General features: G+C 43.0%; 1 protein-coding gene across 4 annotated transcripts in view; it reads left to right on the forward strand.

Moving 5' to 3' along the window:
- Nucleotides 1–12,829, forward strand: part of LOC116088006 (toll-like receptor 13) — a 16,227-nt gene extending 3,398 nt beyond the window's left edge. For 3 of the 4 annotated variants that reach the window (XM_031366476.1, XM_031366491.1, XM_031366500.1), the window contains 2 exons: nucleotides 297–410; nucleotides 9,017–12,829. In XM_031366476.1, the coding sequence (XP_031222336.1) occupies nucleotides 9,100–11,970 (2,871 nt within the window). In that variant the 5' untranslated portion in view covers nucleotides 297–410; nucleotides 9,017–9,099 and the 3' untranslated portion in view covers nucleotides 11,971–12,829. The remainder of the gene's footprint in view (nucleotides 1–296; nucleotides 411–9,016) is intronic. The other variant, XM_031366484.1, reaches the window with a different exon arrangement.
- Nucleotides 12,830–14,432: the final 1,603 nt, after the last annotated feature.

Genomic DNA, 14,432 nt, shown 5'->3' on the forward strand with positions numbered 1-14,432 from the left:
TGTGTGTGTGTGTGTGTGTGTGTGTGTGTGTATGTGTGTATGTGTGTGTGTGTATGTAAAAGAACGAGACAGAGACAGACAGAGAGAGACAGTGTGGTGATGTTGTAAGGTTTGTGAGCCTATTTCTGTCTGCGGTGAGTACAGGACCGAGAATGGTGTGGTAACTTACTGTGGGTGCCACTCCTGTTTCCTTTTGGTGCAGGGCAAACTGAGAAGGCTATGGAGATTGCTAGGAATCTAGCCAGACTCACATTGGTAGTGATGGATGTTGAGAATGTGCCCCCTGTCCCTCCCAGGTACCAATGTGACCAGGAAACAGGATGAAAATGCAAGTCCTGGGCCCTCTCCAGAACGAGTGACAGTAAAAGTTGGATGGGGCCCAACAACCCATGTCTTAGTGAACCTCGAAGGTGAGCTGGAGTCATGCTAAGGTTTGAGAATCCCTCCTTCTGAGCTTAGTTTCAATCTTGTCTGCATGTATTTGGGCATTTGTTTTAAATCCAGACCCTGCAGCGGGACCACAGGATTGAGAACCACAAATGTATTCTGTTCTTGAGACACATTTCCTGGTTTGCTTTCTACTGCTGTGATAAAACACCATGACCAAAAAGCAGCTTGGGGGTGAAAAATGGTTTATTTCGGTTTAGAGCTTATAATCCATCATGAAGGGAAGCCAAGGCAGGACTCCAGAAGGCAAGGACTAAAGTAGAGGTCATGGAGGAACTCTTGTTTTCTGGCTTGTGCCTCATGGCTAGCTCGGTTTGCTTCTTTGTTTCTTTCTCTTTTGTTTTTCTTTGTTTTCTTTTTTCTTTTTCTTTTTCTTTTCTTTTCTTTCTTCTTTTTTTTTTTTTTTTTTTTTTTTGTTTGTTTGCCGCAGAGTTTGTTTGTGTAGCCCTGGTTTTTCAGGAACTAGCTCTGTACACCAGGCTAGCCAGGACCCCTTGCCCAGAGTGGCAGCACTTACAGTGGTCTGGGCCCTCCCATATTAATCATTAATCAAGAAAATGCCCTAGACACTTGCAGGGCAATCTGATTTTTCTTAATCGAGTCTCCCTCCTTTTTCTCAAGTGACCAACACAGCAAGTTTACTTGGGGCCATGCTGCTTTTTGTCATGGACTCTATCCCTTTAGGCTTATAGGTTGTTGCTTTAGGGTTAGACAGTTTCCTAGCTCAGGATGTGCCTCTGGGCTGGATCAAAGCCTATGCAGGGTGATGCCTGTGCTTAACAGGGAAGCTCAGGGATGTCTAATGTCCTCTTTTCCTTCTCCTGTAATAATTAGAAATGGCAGGTGGCTAGATCAAATCCAATGACATGTATATGTTATGGTTTAGGAATTTTATTCAGCTATAGAGAATAGATGAATGTTGCTTGCAGGGAAAAAGATCTAACGAGGTGATTATATTAAGTGAATTAAGTCAGTTGGACTAAGAAAGAGAATACCATGCTTTTCCTCATTCATGAGCTCTAGATTTTAGAGAGATACATAAAATCGTGTATGTATCTAAATCATGAAAAGAGAAGTAAAACTGCCTAGCAGAAGTGGGATCCCAATAGGCGGGGTGAGAAAATAGAGGCCGGAAGGGATTGGGGTGAACATGTTCAAAGTACTTTACTGCATGAAAATGTCCTTCTGAATGAAACCCAGTGCCATCTACAATGAATATATAACAGTAAAGGAAAGAAAATCATGAAACTGGCAAAGAAAATAATGCAGCAGTTTGCCTTCCATCTTGGACAAAGATGTGGAAAAAGAGGCTCTGTAGGAACAGTGGATGTTTGGTGGATGTGGTGTCACACAGCCTTTGATCCCAGTACTTGTGGGAGACAGAAGCAGGAGGATTTCTGTGAGTTTGAGGCCAGCCTCATCTACAATAGTGAATTCTAGGGCTGCAAAAGATCGTGTCTCAAAAAACAACAAAACAGCTGGGCAGTGGTGGCGCACACCTTTAATCCCAGCACTTGGGAGGCAGAGGCAGGCAGATTTCTGAGTTCAAGACCAGCCTGGTCTACAGAGTGAGTTCCAGGACAGCCAGGGAGGCCTACAAAGTGAAACCCTGTCTTGAAAAACCAAGGGAGGGAGGGAGGGAAGGAGAGAGAGAGAGAAAGAGAGAGAGAGAGAGAGAGAGAGAGAGAGAGAGAGAGAGAGAGAGAGAGAGGGTTAGCAGTTAAGAGCAGAGGCTGCTCTTTAAGAGGACCTAAGTTCAATTCCCAGCACCCACAATTTAGCTCACAGCCTTCTGTAGCTCCAGTTTCAGGCACTTACACTGTACACACGTGCTTACAGGAAAAACACTCACATACATTTAAAAAAAACTTTTTAAAAAGTAGGCTGGGGGCTGGGGAGATTACAAGTCATGAGATCCTGAGCTCAGATCCCTAGAACTCATATGAAATGTGGGGTAAAGTGAAGGGACAGAGACAAGAGGATCCTTGAACCTCACTGGCCAGACAGACCTCGTCCAAATGGAAAGATACCAGTGACCAACCTTTGGCCTACACACCACACACACACACACACACACACACACACACACACACACACACACACGAGCGTGCACAGGCCCTTACTCATGTGCACACACTGAAGCAAGTACACATATACCACACATACAATACGTCTACCAAACAAAGCAAAAAACAATAACAAGTAGGGGTTCTTTGCCCTTCAATTTAAACTTCCTATCCTGAAGTGAAATTTTGAGGCTTTAAAAGAAACAGATTCCAGATAATTGGAATTTGGGTACAAATTGTAGGCCCAGTCTCCTCTGTGCAAGCACTGCAGTGAATATTGTTTAAAGCCTTGGCTGAGCCATTCACTGAAAGACTCTCTTGGTTTTGCAGTTTCTGCAGTGGGAGCTTTACACACCAGAGCAGCATTTTCTTTGATTGGGCTCTGGAGATAGCAGAAGCAAGCTTCTTGCTTTCCCGTGTGGATTTGACAGGCAGGTTTAGAAGCCTATTGCATCTCAAAGCAGTTGCCTTCCCATACGGAGCAGAAAAGAGTGGCTGTCTAAAGGGCAGTGTGCGGCAAAGACACAGAAACAGTGGCTCGGCAAACTTATAGGCACTGAGCACAATCAAGAATAGAATCTGTGGGGTGAGACCGAAAACACTCCCCATTCTGTTTACGCTTAAATGAACTAGCTCATATGTTCTATTTGTTCATTCTTCCCCACTTCTCACATTTATTTTGCTCCTTAATTGACTAGTAGAGGCAAACCCCTAAGTGTATGTGTGTGTGTGTGTGTGTGTGTGTGAAGTGGTGGGAATATTGAGTGTGTGCATGCCATTCTGTGTATGTGAAGGTCAGAAGACAACAATTCAGAGGAGTAAGTTCTCTTACTAACTATGTACGTTCTCAGGATAGAATGTAAGCTTTGTGGCAAGCATCTCTACCCATTGAGATATATCTCTGACACTAAGCACCCATTTCGTGGGGAAGGTCTAACTTTTCTGTGTAGCCCTGGCCATCCTGGAATTTGCTCCGTAGACTGGGCTGCCTTGGAAATCACAGAGATCCTTGTGCCTCTGCCTCCTGTGTACTGGGATTAAAGGTAGGTGGCACCAAGCCAGGCCTGCAGCCATTTTTAAAAAGCAGAGTTTCACTGTGTAGCTCACGTTGGCCTTAGCCTCATGGCTTTACATGGCTGCCACTATTTCTGGCCACACAGTTTTTGTTTGGTTAGTTTTTGAAAGTGGGGCTCACATAGCCCAGGCTCTCAAACTCAACACATGGCTGAGATTAGCTTTGAACTCCCAGTCTTCCCACCTCTACCTGCCGAGTGTTAAGATTCTAGGTGTGACTCACTGCATCCTGCTCACCCCTCGGTTGTTTTTGTTTATTTTTTGTTTGTTTGCTTGTTTTGTTTTGTTTTGTTTTTGTTTATTTTGCTCAGACTCATTGTGCTTTTGGTGTAGCATGTTGTGCTAGCAGAAACTGAAGTGTTAGGCTTGGGGATTTCTAAGCAAGGGTGGACAACGTTATAAACCAGTTGAAGTTGGTTTCTCAGGTCTTTTCTTGAGACCAGGTCTCCTTATGAACTAGTCCAGTTTGGCCTCAGCCTTTCCGGGGCTAGAATTATAGTCATGTAAGACCATACCAGGCATCCTTACCTTGTTTTTAATGTCACAACTGGAAGGGGTTGGTTTCTTCCTTGTCCTTTCAAAAGTTCCTGACATCACACGCGGTCGTGGCAGGGAAGCCTGTAAAATCTAGTAGGGCCCAGCAAGTAAAGGCACTTGCTGCCAAGCCTGAAGACAAGCTGAGTTTAATCCCTGGACCCACATGGTGGACGGAGAGAAAGGAACTCTCACAGTGTCTCTTGACTTCCACATCCCAGCTATGCTGCACTTGCCCTCACAAAGCACATTAATCTGTCTGTGTCGTCTTACTCCACCCAATTTCCTCTAGCCACATTTGTGCAATACAGATTTACTGCTTCCTTTCTCTTCTCCATTTCTTTGACCTCCCCCTCCTTCTCTTCTCTCCTCTCCCCTCCCTTCCCCTCCCTGCTTCTTTCCTCTCTTTCCCCTTCTCTTTCTGAAAAAACTGTGGCTCTCAGGTTCCTCAGCCAAGTGGTGATCCTGCTTCAGCTCCTGACTACTGGGATTATAGGAATGATTCAACATGCCCAGAAAAGTTAAGTTCTTTGGTTTGGGAGAGTGTTGGGACTCAAACTCAGGGCCTTGAGCTCCGTCTCCATCTCTCCATTTCTTGCATTTGCTTTCATAGATCTCTCTCCTCTTTGTTCTGTTCAATTCTTGTTACCTTAAAAGATCAAAATGCTGTAAAAGCTGGGCATAGTGGTGCATGCCTTTAATTTCATCACTCAGGAGACTGAGGAAGGAAGTTCACCACGAAGCAACCTGGGATGCAGAGTGAATTCCAAGGTACCCTAGGCTCTAGAGCCGGACCTTTTCTCATCAACTACAGCAACAGAAATGCCCTCAACCTCTGTTCCTATCACTGAATTAATTTATTCAGTTCAGTCTAGTGACTTTTCTGGTCCAGGGGTTTCCAGATACTTGGTGACTTAGTCATATAATTGGTAAAGTGCACACAAACTGCAAAGTGGCAAGGAAGCCACCCAAGGGCAAAGTTATACTACAGATTAGATATGCTGCATGAGAGCAGCAGTTTCCTTGAGTTACAGTACTCAAGGGCACCAGGCTATCATCTGGGGTCTTTCTTGACGATGTTTAGGAGGAGGTGTTTGATTACCACAAATGCTTCTATTTTGATTGAAAGGTTTGGATTATATAAACCTTTGTTCACTGCACATGTAATTTCCTGTGATACATCTGGTCTTAATCACATGTATGACCAGCCATGCATAAGCTGGTAGGCAGAGGATCTTTCTTGAAAATTCATTCAGAAGACTCAGTTTGCTTTGTTACATCCGCACCTCAAACCAGTCCAGACTCGATTGGCCCATCTCCTCTGTTTTAAGAATGTATTCTGGAGCCGGGCGGTAGTGGCGCATGCCTTTAATCCCAGCACTTGGGAGGCAGAGGCAGGCAGATTTCTGAGTTCCAGGCTGGCCTGGTCTACAGAGTGAGTTCCAGGATAGCCGGGGCTATACAGAGAAACCCTATCTCGAACCCCCCCCCCCCAAAAAAAGAATGTATTCTGGGACACATTTGGATAAAAACAGAATTACTGAGGGGTTGTTAAAGGGAGTAACACATTTCCATTGCTTAAAGGTATGTGTATATGTGCTTTGATGCATATGGAGGTGCCTAGGTTGCTAGGCCCATTACTTGCAGACAGGTCTATGTATAGCCCAAGCTAAGCAGAATCTTGAATCTCTAAGCCATTTTTGCCCTTGCATGCCTACTTCCAGCAGATATTAAACAAAAGTGAACACAATCATTAGAATGTTGCTTCTTTTATGCATCATGGACTGCATTAAACGATACCCACTCCATTGGTAGATGGCTCTATTTCCATGTTCTTCTTTTCCTTTCTGGTCAAAGTATCTGTCATCTAAAAATTGGGAACAAAGCCCATGAGATGGCAAACCTGGCAATCCATTTGAATTTGACCCATAAAGCAGAAGGAGAGAACTGACTCCACAAAGTTGTTCTCTGATCTCAACGCTCATTTCCAAGCAGCTCAAACTCAGCTCTATATAACAGCAGATGCAAGGAATTTGGCATCCTTTACTGGCCTCTCTGGAAACAGCCACCCCTTCCCAGTCTTAAAAAATTAAGAATGCGAAGGAATTTTCCTGACTTGATATTTGTTAAGCACTATAGCAAATGATAATTAATAAGATTATAGATGCCATCTTATTGATAAAGGACATACTCTATCACTACTATAATATATTGATAAAAGCTGTAATAAATTTTTAGGAAATCAACATAAAAGAAAGGCATAAAAAATAATAAAACTTAAAAAAGGAAAAGTGTAATTTCTGTTCCTTGCCAAATGCATAATTGTTAACAGATAAAAATGCAACCAATATAGTGGTGAACACACTTGGGAGGCAAATGCAGGTGGCTCTCTGTGAGTTTCAGTTCGAGGCCAGCCTAGTCAACAAAGTGAGTTCTAGGACAGCCAGGGCTATATAGTAAGGCATTGTCTCAGGAGGAAAAAGAAAAAAGAAAAAAACCAAACAAACAAAAAACAGAAAAAACTAATTAAAAATTCTAATGAAACCAACATTCACATTTTAAAAATTAAGAGAATTCAGAAAGCTTGTTATAGTTTTATGGTCAACATCGATAAGCATTCTGATCCTCTTGTAGTATCAAACTAGTAAATAAGAGGAAACAGAGAGTCCTCAAAATAACAAGATTTAACTGCTTCCAGGAGACAGCACAGAAAACAGTGTAGAGGGCATAAAGTCCTTTTGCTCGAAGATAAGCACTGGAGGAAAGGAATGTCAAACACAAAAGGTTGTCCCCTCAGCAAGGACATGTTTACTCGTTTTTCACCCAGAAAGCTGGGTTTGGATGTGGCTGATAACCTGGTGACCTGTGCTATCTGGAGGGCCAGGCTACCCCTGAATCCCCCAGATTTTTATGGTTTTTGTCCCAGACTCTTCCTCCCTAGACCTTTATCTTGATCATTGTTTCTCAACCAATAAAACCTTTCCTTATGGGAGATGACTCTTGCACTTTACAACAGCCTGGGTAACCTCTATGCTATCTGTATAGGGCCAGGCCACTCTGCACTCCCACAGACTTTTATGTATATCTCAGTCATTTCCCTACGCACATATTTTGAGCATTGTTTCTGAGTCAACAGAACCCATCTTTATGGGAGAAGTCACACACACTTTGTAAAGTGTAAACATATAAATGTGTCTTATGTTTTTATTGTACAAACGAGATTTTGTTAATTATCATGAGGAAACACTTGTTTTTAAGGTTGTACTGTACTTAAATATGCCTAAAATAAACTAAACTGCCCAGTCTCAGACTCCAGATGTTTGAACCAGTACAGAGTAACTAAGTCATGGTAAATTGGATTTCCTTCTTTGTTCATGTGGTTTGTTGCTGGGCCAGTTGTGGTGGATGTAGAGACCCCCACAAAACAGCATCTCAAAGAGCCTATTTTCATATGTAGTCTATCATTGCAGGGAAATATGAGCAGGAGGAACTGGAAGCATCTGATTATATGACATCCAAGGCAAGAGGAGAGAGCAAATGCATGCTCACTGCTCAGCTTACTTTTTCTACTTCTATAGGATTCTGAGCCAACTCCAGGGAATATTGCCACGTACTTTTAGGTTAGGTCTTCCCATCTCAACTAATGTAATTAACACAGTCCCCTACAGATATGCTCCCAAGTTAATTTGATCTAGAAAATCCTTTCTTGAGACTCGTCTCCTTTGATTCTATATTATTTCAGGTTGACAATTAAACCAACCACCACACTATATTATTACCGATTTTTTTGTCAAAAAAGAAGTTCATAAGCAATGTTAAATTATCGACGAATGATTAACATATAAAGAATATACAAGAATACTCACAAAGGATTTTAAAAAAGAAAAGAAAGAAAGTGAAGAATGGAGATAAACAAGCAGGTCACTGGAAGAGAAGCTTCCAAATATATAAGCAGATTTTCAATATCACCAATAGTTGGATATTGTAGTCCTGCATCTCACTAGTCAGGGCATCTTGCTCAAAATGTATCAGTTATCTCAATGTTCACTCTTCCTCCTGCCCCATGCTCCTTCCCCCAGTTCAGCTCAAGGACAGAGCTTACTGAGTCATCTCTCTGTCTATCTAAAAGCAAACTGTGAGCTGGGCAGTGGTGGCGCAGGCCTTTAATCACAGCACTTGGGAGGCAGAGGCAGGCAGATTTCTGAGTTCGGGGTCAGCCTGGTCTACAGAGTGAGTTTCAGGACAGCCAGGGCTAAACAGAGAAACCCTGTCTTGAAAAACAAAAACAAAAACAAAAAAGCAAATTGTGGTGAAATGATTGATCACTCGGTCTCATTCACATTGGAGGTAGCAATAACTTGCATCACAGGTGACATGGCATTCCCACAACCCATTCAATACATCTACAATGATGGCATTTCCAGTACCAGCCCACAAGACAGGGGACATGTTTGTTTTACGGATGTAAGAAGAGGATAAGGTGACTTCCTGATTGTCATACTAAAATAAATGGTACACAATGTTGCCTCCTTTGGTTCTGCATGCTGAGAATTTTGGTTGCAGAAAAAGAGCAGCAGCCTTCCTTGTTAACAGAGTGGGTTTTGAAAGTTGGTGTTGGACTGGGCATAGTGGTTCATGCCTTTAATCCCAGCACTCAGGAGGCAAAAAGATCTCTCTGTGTTTGAGGACAGCCTGGTCTACAGAGTGAGTTCCACAACAGCCAAGGCTACACAGAGAAACCCTTCACTGGGTGGGGGTGGGGACACAAACCAAACCATACCAAAAAAAAATCTAGGTTGATGTAGAGATTGAACTTTTTTGTTTCCTTGAAGCAGCTATAAAACACTTATTAGGAAAGGGAAATTTCAACTAAAAATCTTTGTTTTTCTTTGCAGCAAAGTCCATATGTGAAGACCATGCCTTTGAACATGAGCATCCTATATGAGAAGGAATTCTTTTTTTCCTGGTTGTAACCTGGATGCCTAAAGCAATCAAGATGAGTGAGGGCAGCCTTGTGCCACCTCTGCAGCTCCTGCTCATGTTAGTAGGACTTTCTCTGCTGTCTTTGGCAGAGACATATGGGTTCAACAAGTGCACACAGTATGAATTTGATATTCACCATGTGTTCTGCATTCGGAAGAAGATCACCAACTTGACAGAGGCCATTAGTGACATACCTACATATACTACTCACCTCAACCTTACAAACAATCACATTCAAGTCCTTCCTCCTTGGAGCTTCACTAATCTGTCTGCTCTGGTGGACTTGAGACTAGAATGGAACTTAATTTGGAAGATCAACGAAGGTGCCTTTAGGGGACTTGAAAATTTGACTCTGCTGAATTTAGTGGAAAATAAGATTCAAAGTGTGAATAACTCTTTTGAGGGCCTGTCCAACCTGGAGACCTTGCTCCTGAGCCACAATCAGATCACTCATATTCAAAAAGATGCCTTTACTCCTCTAGTCAAATTGAAGTATTTGAGCCTATCTCGAAACAGCATTCGCAACTTTTCTGGTATTCTTGAAGCAGTCCAGCATCTTCCGTGCCTGGAGCACCTTGACCTTACTAACAACAGCATCATGTACTTGGACCACAGCCCTAGGTCACTGGTTTCTCTGATCCACCTGAGTTTTCAGGGGAACAAACTAACAGAGTTAAACTTCTCTGCTTTGTCATTGCCAAACTTAACCAATCTACGTGCTTCCCAGAATGGCCATGGAGTCATTCAGAATGTGTATCTGGAAACTCTACCTCAACTTAAAAGCTTGAATCTGAGTGGAACAGTGGTGAAATTGGAGAAGCTTTCGGCCAAACACCTGCAGAATGTAAGGGTTATGGACCTCAGTAACCGGGAGCTTAAACATGGTCACTTAAGTATGAAAACTGTTTGTCAACTCCTCAGAAACCTACCCATGTTAGAGACACTGGTTTTTCAGAAAAATGCCACCAATGCAGAGGGCATTAAGCAGCTGGCAAAGTGCACCAGGCTCTCGTTCCTCGACCTGGGCCAAAACAGTGACTTGGTTCATCTCAATGACAGTGAGTTCAATGATCTGCCCAGTCTCCAAAAACTGAATCTGAACAAGTGCCAGCTCTCCTTCATCAGCAACAGGACCTGGGGTTCCTTGCAGAACTTGACCATGCTAGATCTGAGCTACAACAAGTTTAAAAGCTTTCCAGATTTTGCGTTTTCCCCCTTGAAGCGCTTGGTGTCTCTCTCTCTTTCAAGAAACCCCATCACAGAACTCAATAATCTGGCCTTCAGTGGGCTATTCTCACTGAAGCAGCTCAATTTAGCTGCATGTTGGATTGTAACAATTGACAGGCATTCCTTTACTCAGTTTCCAAACTTAGAGGTCTTAGATCTTGGAGACAACAATATTCGGACTCTCAACCGCAGAACCTTCCGACCTCTGAAAAAACTCCAGGCTTTGATTCTCTCCCACAACCGCCTAGAGATCCTGGAGTCGAACGTGTTTTCTGGTCTCACTGACCTACGTTCCCTTGACCTGATGTACAACGGCTTGTCATATTTTCATAAAGACCTTTTCTCGGGCCTTGAAAAGCTTCTGGTTTTGAAACTTGGTTTTAATAAGATCACATATGAAACTTCTAGGACCCTTCAGTATCCTCCATTTATGAAGCTCAAGTCTTTGAAACAGCTCAACCTAGAAGGACAAAAACATGGGATTCAGGTTGTTCCGAGCAACTTTTTCCAAGGATTGAGTAGTTTGCAGGAGTTATTCTTAGGAAAAAACCCCTCGGTATTCCTGGACCACCGCCAATTTGACCCTCTGATTAACCTCACAAAGTTGGATATCTCAGGAACAAAGGATGGAGATCGAAGTCTTTATTTAAATGCTTCCTTATTCCAAAACCTCAAAAGGCTAAAGATCCTCCGCCTTGAAAATAACAACTTAGAGTCATTGGTTCCTGGCATGTTCTCCAGCTTACAGAGCCTCCAGGTCTTTTCTTTAAGATTCAACAACTTGAAGGTCATTAATCAGAGTCATCTGGAGAATCTGAAATCATTAACGTTTTTTGATGTCTATGGGAACAAACTTCAGTGCACCTGTGACAATTTGTGGTTCAAGAACTGGTCAATGAACACAGAGGAGGTCCACATACCCTTCCTACGGAGCTATCCCTGTCAGCAGCCAGACAGCCAGAGCTTACTTATAGATTTTGATGATGCTATGTGTAATTTTGACTTGGGAAAGGTCTACTTCTTTTGTTCCTTCAGTATTGTCCTTAGCACCATGGTCTTCTCTTGGTTCAGTGCCAAGATGATTGCATCTCTATGGTATGGTTTGTACATATGTAGGGCCTGGTACCTCACTAAATGGCACAAAACGGAGAAGAAGTTCTTATATGATGCATTTGTCTCTTTCTCGGCCACTGATGAGGCATGGGTATACAAAGAGCTTGTTCCAGCCCTAGAAGAAGGCAGCCAGACCACCTTTAAACTCTGTCTTCACCAACGGGACTTTGAACCAGGCATTGACATCTTCGAGAACATCCAGAATGCTATTAATGCAAGCAGGAAAACCTTGTGTATAGTCAGTAACCACTACCTACATAGTGAATGGTGTAGGCTTGAAGTCCAGCTGGCTAGCATGAAGATGTTTTATGAGCACGAGGATGTCATTATCTTGATATTCCTTGAAGAGATTCCAAACTATAAGCTGTCCAGCTACCACCGACTCAGGAAACTCATAAACAGACAGACGTTTATCACTTGGCCGGACAGTGCTCACCAGCAGCCACTCTTCTGGGCTCGCATCAGAAATGCATTGGGCAATGAGACTGTGGAGAAAGAAAACACACATCTAATTGTTGTCGAGTGACTGGAGTCTTAATCCCAAATCCAGCTGCATAAATGCTACCCAAAATAAGTGTAAGCTGTTTGACTAAATGAACTCTCTCTCCAGGGACAAACTAGATTATTCAGAGAGTGTTCATCAGAAAGAAGAGTGCGGGGAACTGCTTGGAAAACTTTCAGGAGCAGGGTCCCACTGTTATGGGATTGGATATTTTATTAAGGAGAGGACTTGGAACACCAGTCACCTGAACACTGAGGACCAAGAAGGTCTTCCCACGTGTTCGAGATCTTTGCTCACGTTGTTTCTCCAAATCAGTTGCGGCCATGGGAGATCGCACTTGTGTATCCAAACTGCCCCAAGATTGAAACTTTCCATCTTGAAGGGAAACTTCCTATGACAGAGGTTTACAGGGAGGGAGAACAACAGGATGTTCTAAAGGGAGACTGAAACATTCCACCCTGTTCAGAAGCTTGTTAAGGCAGGACGTAAACAACTCAAAATAGTTTCATGAAGTCCCTGAAACTAAACCGGGGACTAGGCCCCTTCCTTCCCCAAGTGTATAAAAAAAATAGTAGAGGCTGTTGAGACAAGCCTAGCTGCCTGGAAGAAGCAGAGAGCAGCCTTGGTGCCTGGAAGTCTCACATCAGCAGATTTGCCTAGAAGAAGTTCAGACCAGCTGAGCCACCAGGAAAGGACATTCTCCATCCTGTTGAGCTGCCTGAAGCCTGTGTAGTATGATCCAGGTTCCCAGCATTTGTGAGATGTCACCCATGCTGGGGTGGGCTTTAGTGATGCAGCTGTCTTTGAATCACTTCTGGTCCTGTAAGGAACCCCTCACCCATGTTCTTATAAGTAACCCCAATAAAACTTATTGGCTCACCAAGTTGGACTTTGATGGTATCCATAGTTTGGTTTGTTGTCAATATCCTACCTGGAGTCAGTAGACATTTGTTCGTGTCTCCCCATGTCACATAACAACAGAAATAACAAAACAAAGACAACAGGACATAGCCATTGGAATTTTAAACCTATCTTAAGATGTCTTGAGAGACTGGAGAGATGGCTCAGCAGTTAAGAGCACTGATTGCTCTGCCAGAGGTCCTAAATTCAATTTCCAGCAACCACATGGCTCACACCAATCTGTATTGAGATCTGATGCCCTCTTCTGGTGTGTCTGGTGACAGTGTAGTGTACTCACATATATGAAATGTAATAAATCAAAAAATTTAAACAAAAGATGTCTTGAGATGGCATTTTTATGAAGTGTGTTTTGCCCAAGTAGGCTGGCTGGTATCTTCTGCAACTCTTACTGCTCTACTAATCCATAGAGACCACTTCTCCAAAAACTGATAGATCTAATACAAGCGTTCTCCCCAGCTCTTTGCTCTGAATTGGAGAAAAATTGACTTATGGAGTCTCATGCCAACAGAAACTATAATGGAAACTTCACATGGATTCCAATAAAAAGACCAGTTCACATTGTTTCCAGTACCAGTACTATGACTTTGGACTTGCTTTCTGTTTTGAGGTTTCAGAACCTGTTTTGAGATTAAAGAACTGAATGTTCTTAAAGTTGAACGGGGGCTTGGTTTTGGCATTAGACATAGGGGCCATGACGTTTTACCAGCAGCAGGTATTTTGTACAAAAGTGCTACAAATTCCTATTGTATGTGACACCTTAGGAACCTAAATCAGATCAGCTTACAGGGGACTGTGCTGTCTATTTCAGACTGTTTTCCCAGAAAAAGCTTTCTCGTAAGTTGCTGACTTACTTCCAGTTTCTCCCTTATCTACAAGAGTCTAAGAGCATCTTGTTGAAGAAGAGACTTGAAGAAGACATTTTTTTTCAACTGGGATAACAGGCATGTACTGCAATATGCCCTAGTCAACTCCCCAAATAAATGGCATAACAATCAATTCCAGTCCTCTCTACTACTTACCATTCTCCCACTTTTTTTTTGAACCAAGTTCTTGTTATGTAGCTCAGATTGGCTTAGAACTCAAGATCTTATTGTGGCCTCATAGTTTCTAGGATTGCAGGCATGCACCACCATATGCACCTTAGTTTCTACTATTTTTATACATAAAGAAAAAATTGGGGACAGTGTCCCATTTTTTGAATCATGTTGATCACCAATAATGTACTCATTGTCCAAGCTGGACCTTGGGAGCCTGAGACTCTGCAGCTTCTGGGCAATGCTGGGCACTGCCATTTTCCTGAAACAGGCCACATCCATTTCTTCCTGATCTTCTGTCAACTATCTGGGGGTGGAGTAGCTCTTGAGTAATGGAAGGGACGTGCAAGCCTGTGTACCTCTCCTGGTCTTGGGCAATCTTCACCTGTCTGGTTGATCTGGCCACTGCCCAACTGCTCCCTCCACCCCTGGGTTGCATTCCTTTCTGCCTTCCCTGCAAGCCAGGCAGAAGAGAAGAAGAATTCAAATAATCTTGGCTGGCATAAGAACAAATTGTTTTGGATTGGGAGA

The sequence above is a fragment of the Mastomys coucha genome, chromosome X (genome assembly GCF_008632895.1).
Source record: "Mastomys coucha isolate ucsf_1 chromosome X, UCSF_Mcou_1, whole genome shotgun sequence".
Taxonomy (NCBI): domain Eukaryota; kingdom Metazoa; phylum Chordata; class Mammalia; order Rodentia; family Muridae; genus Mastomys; species Mastomys coucha.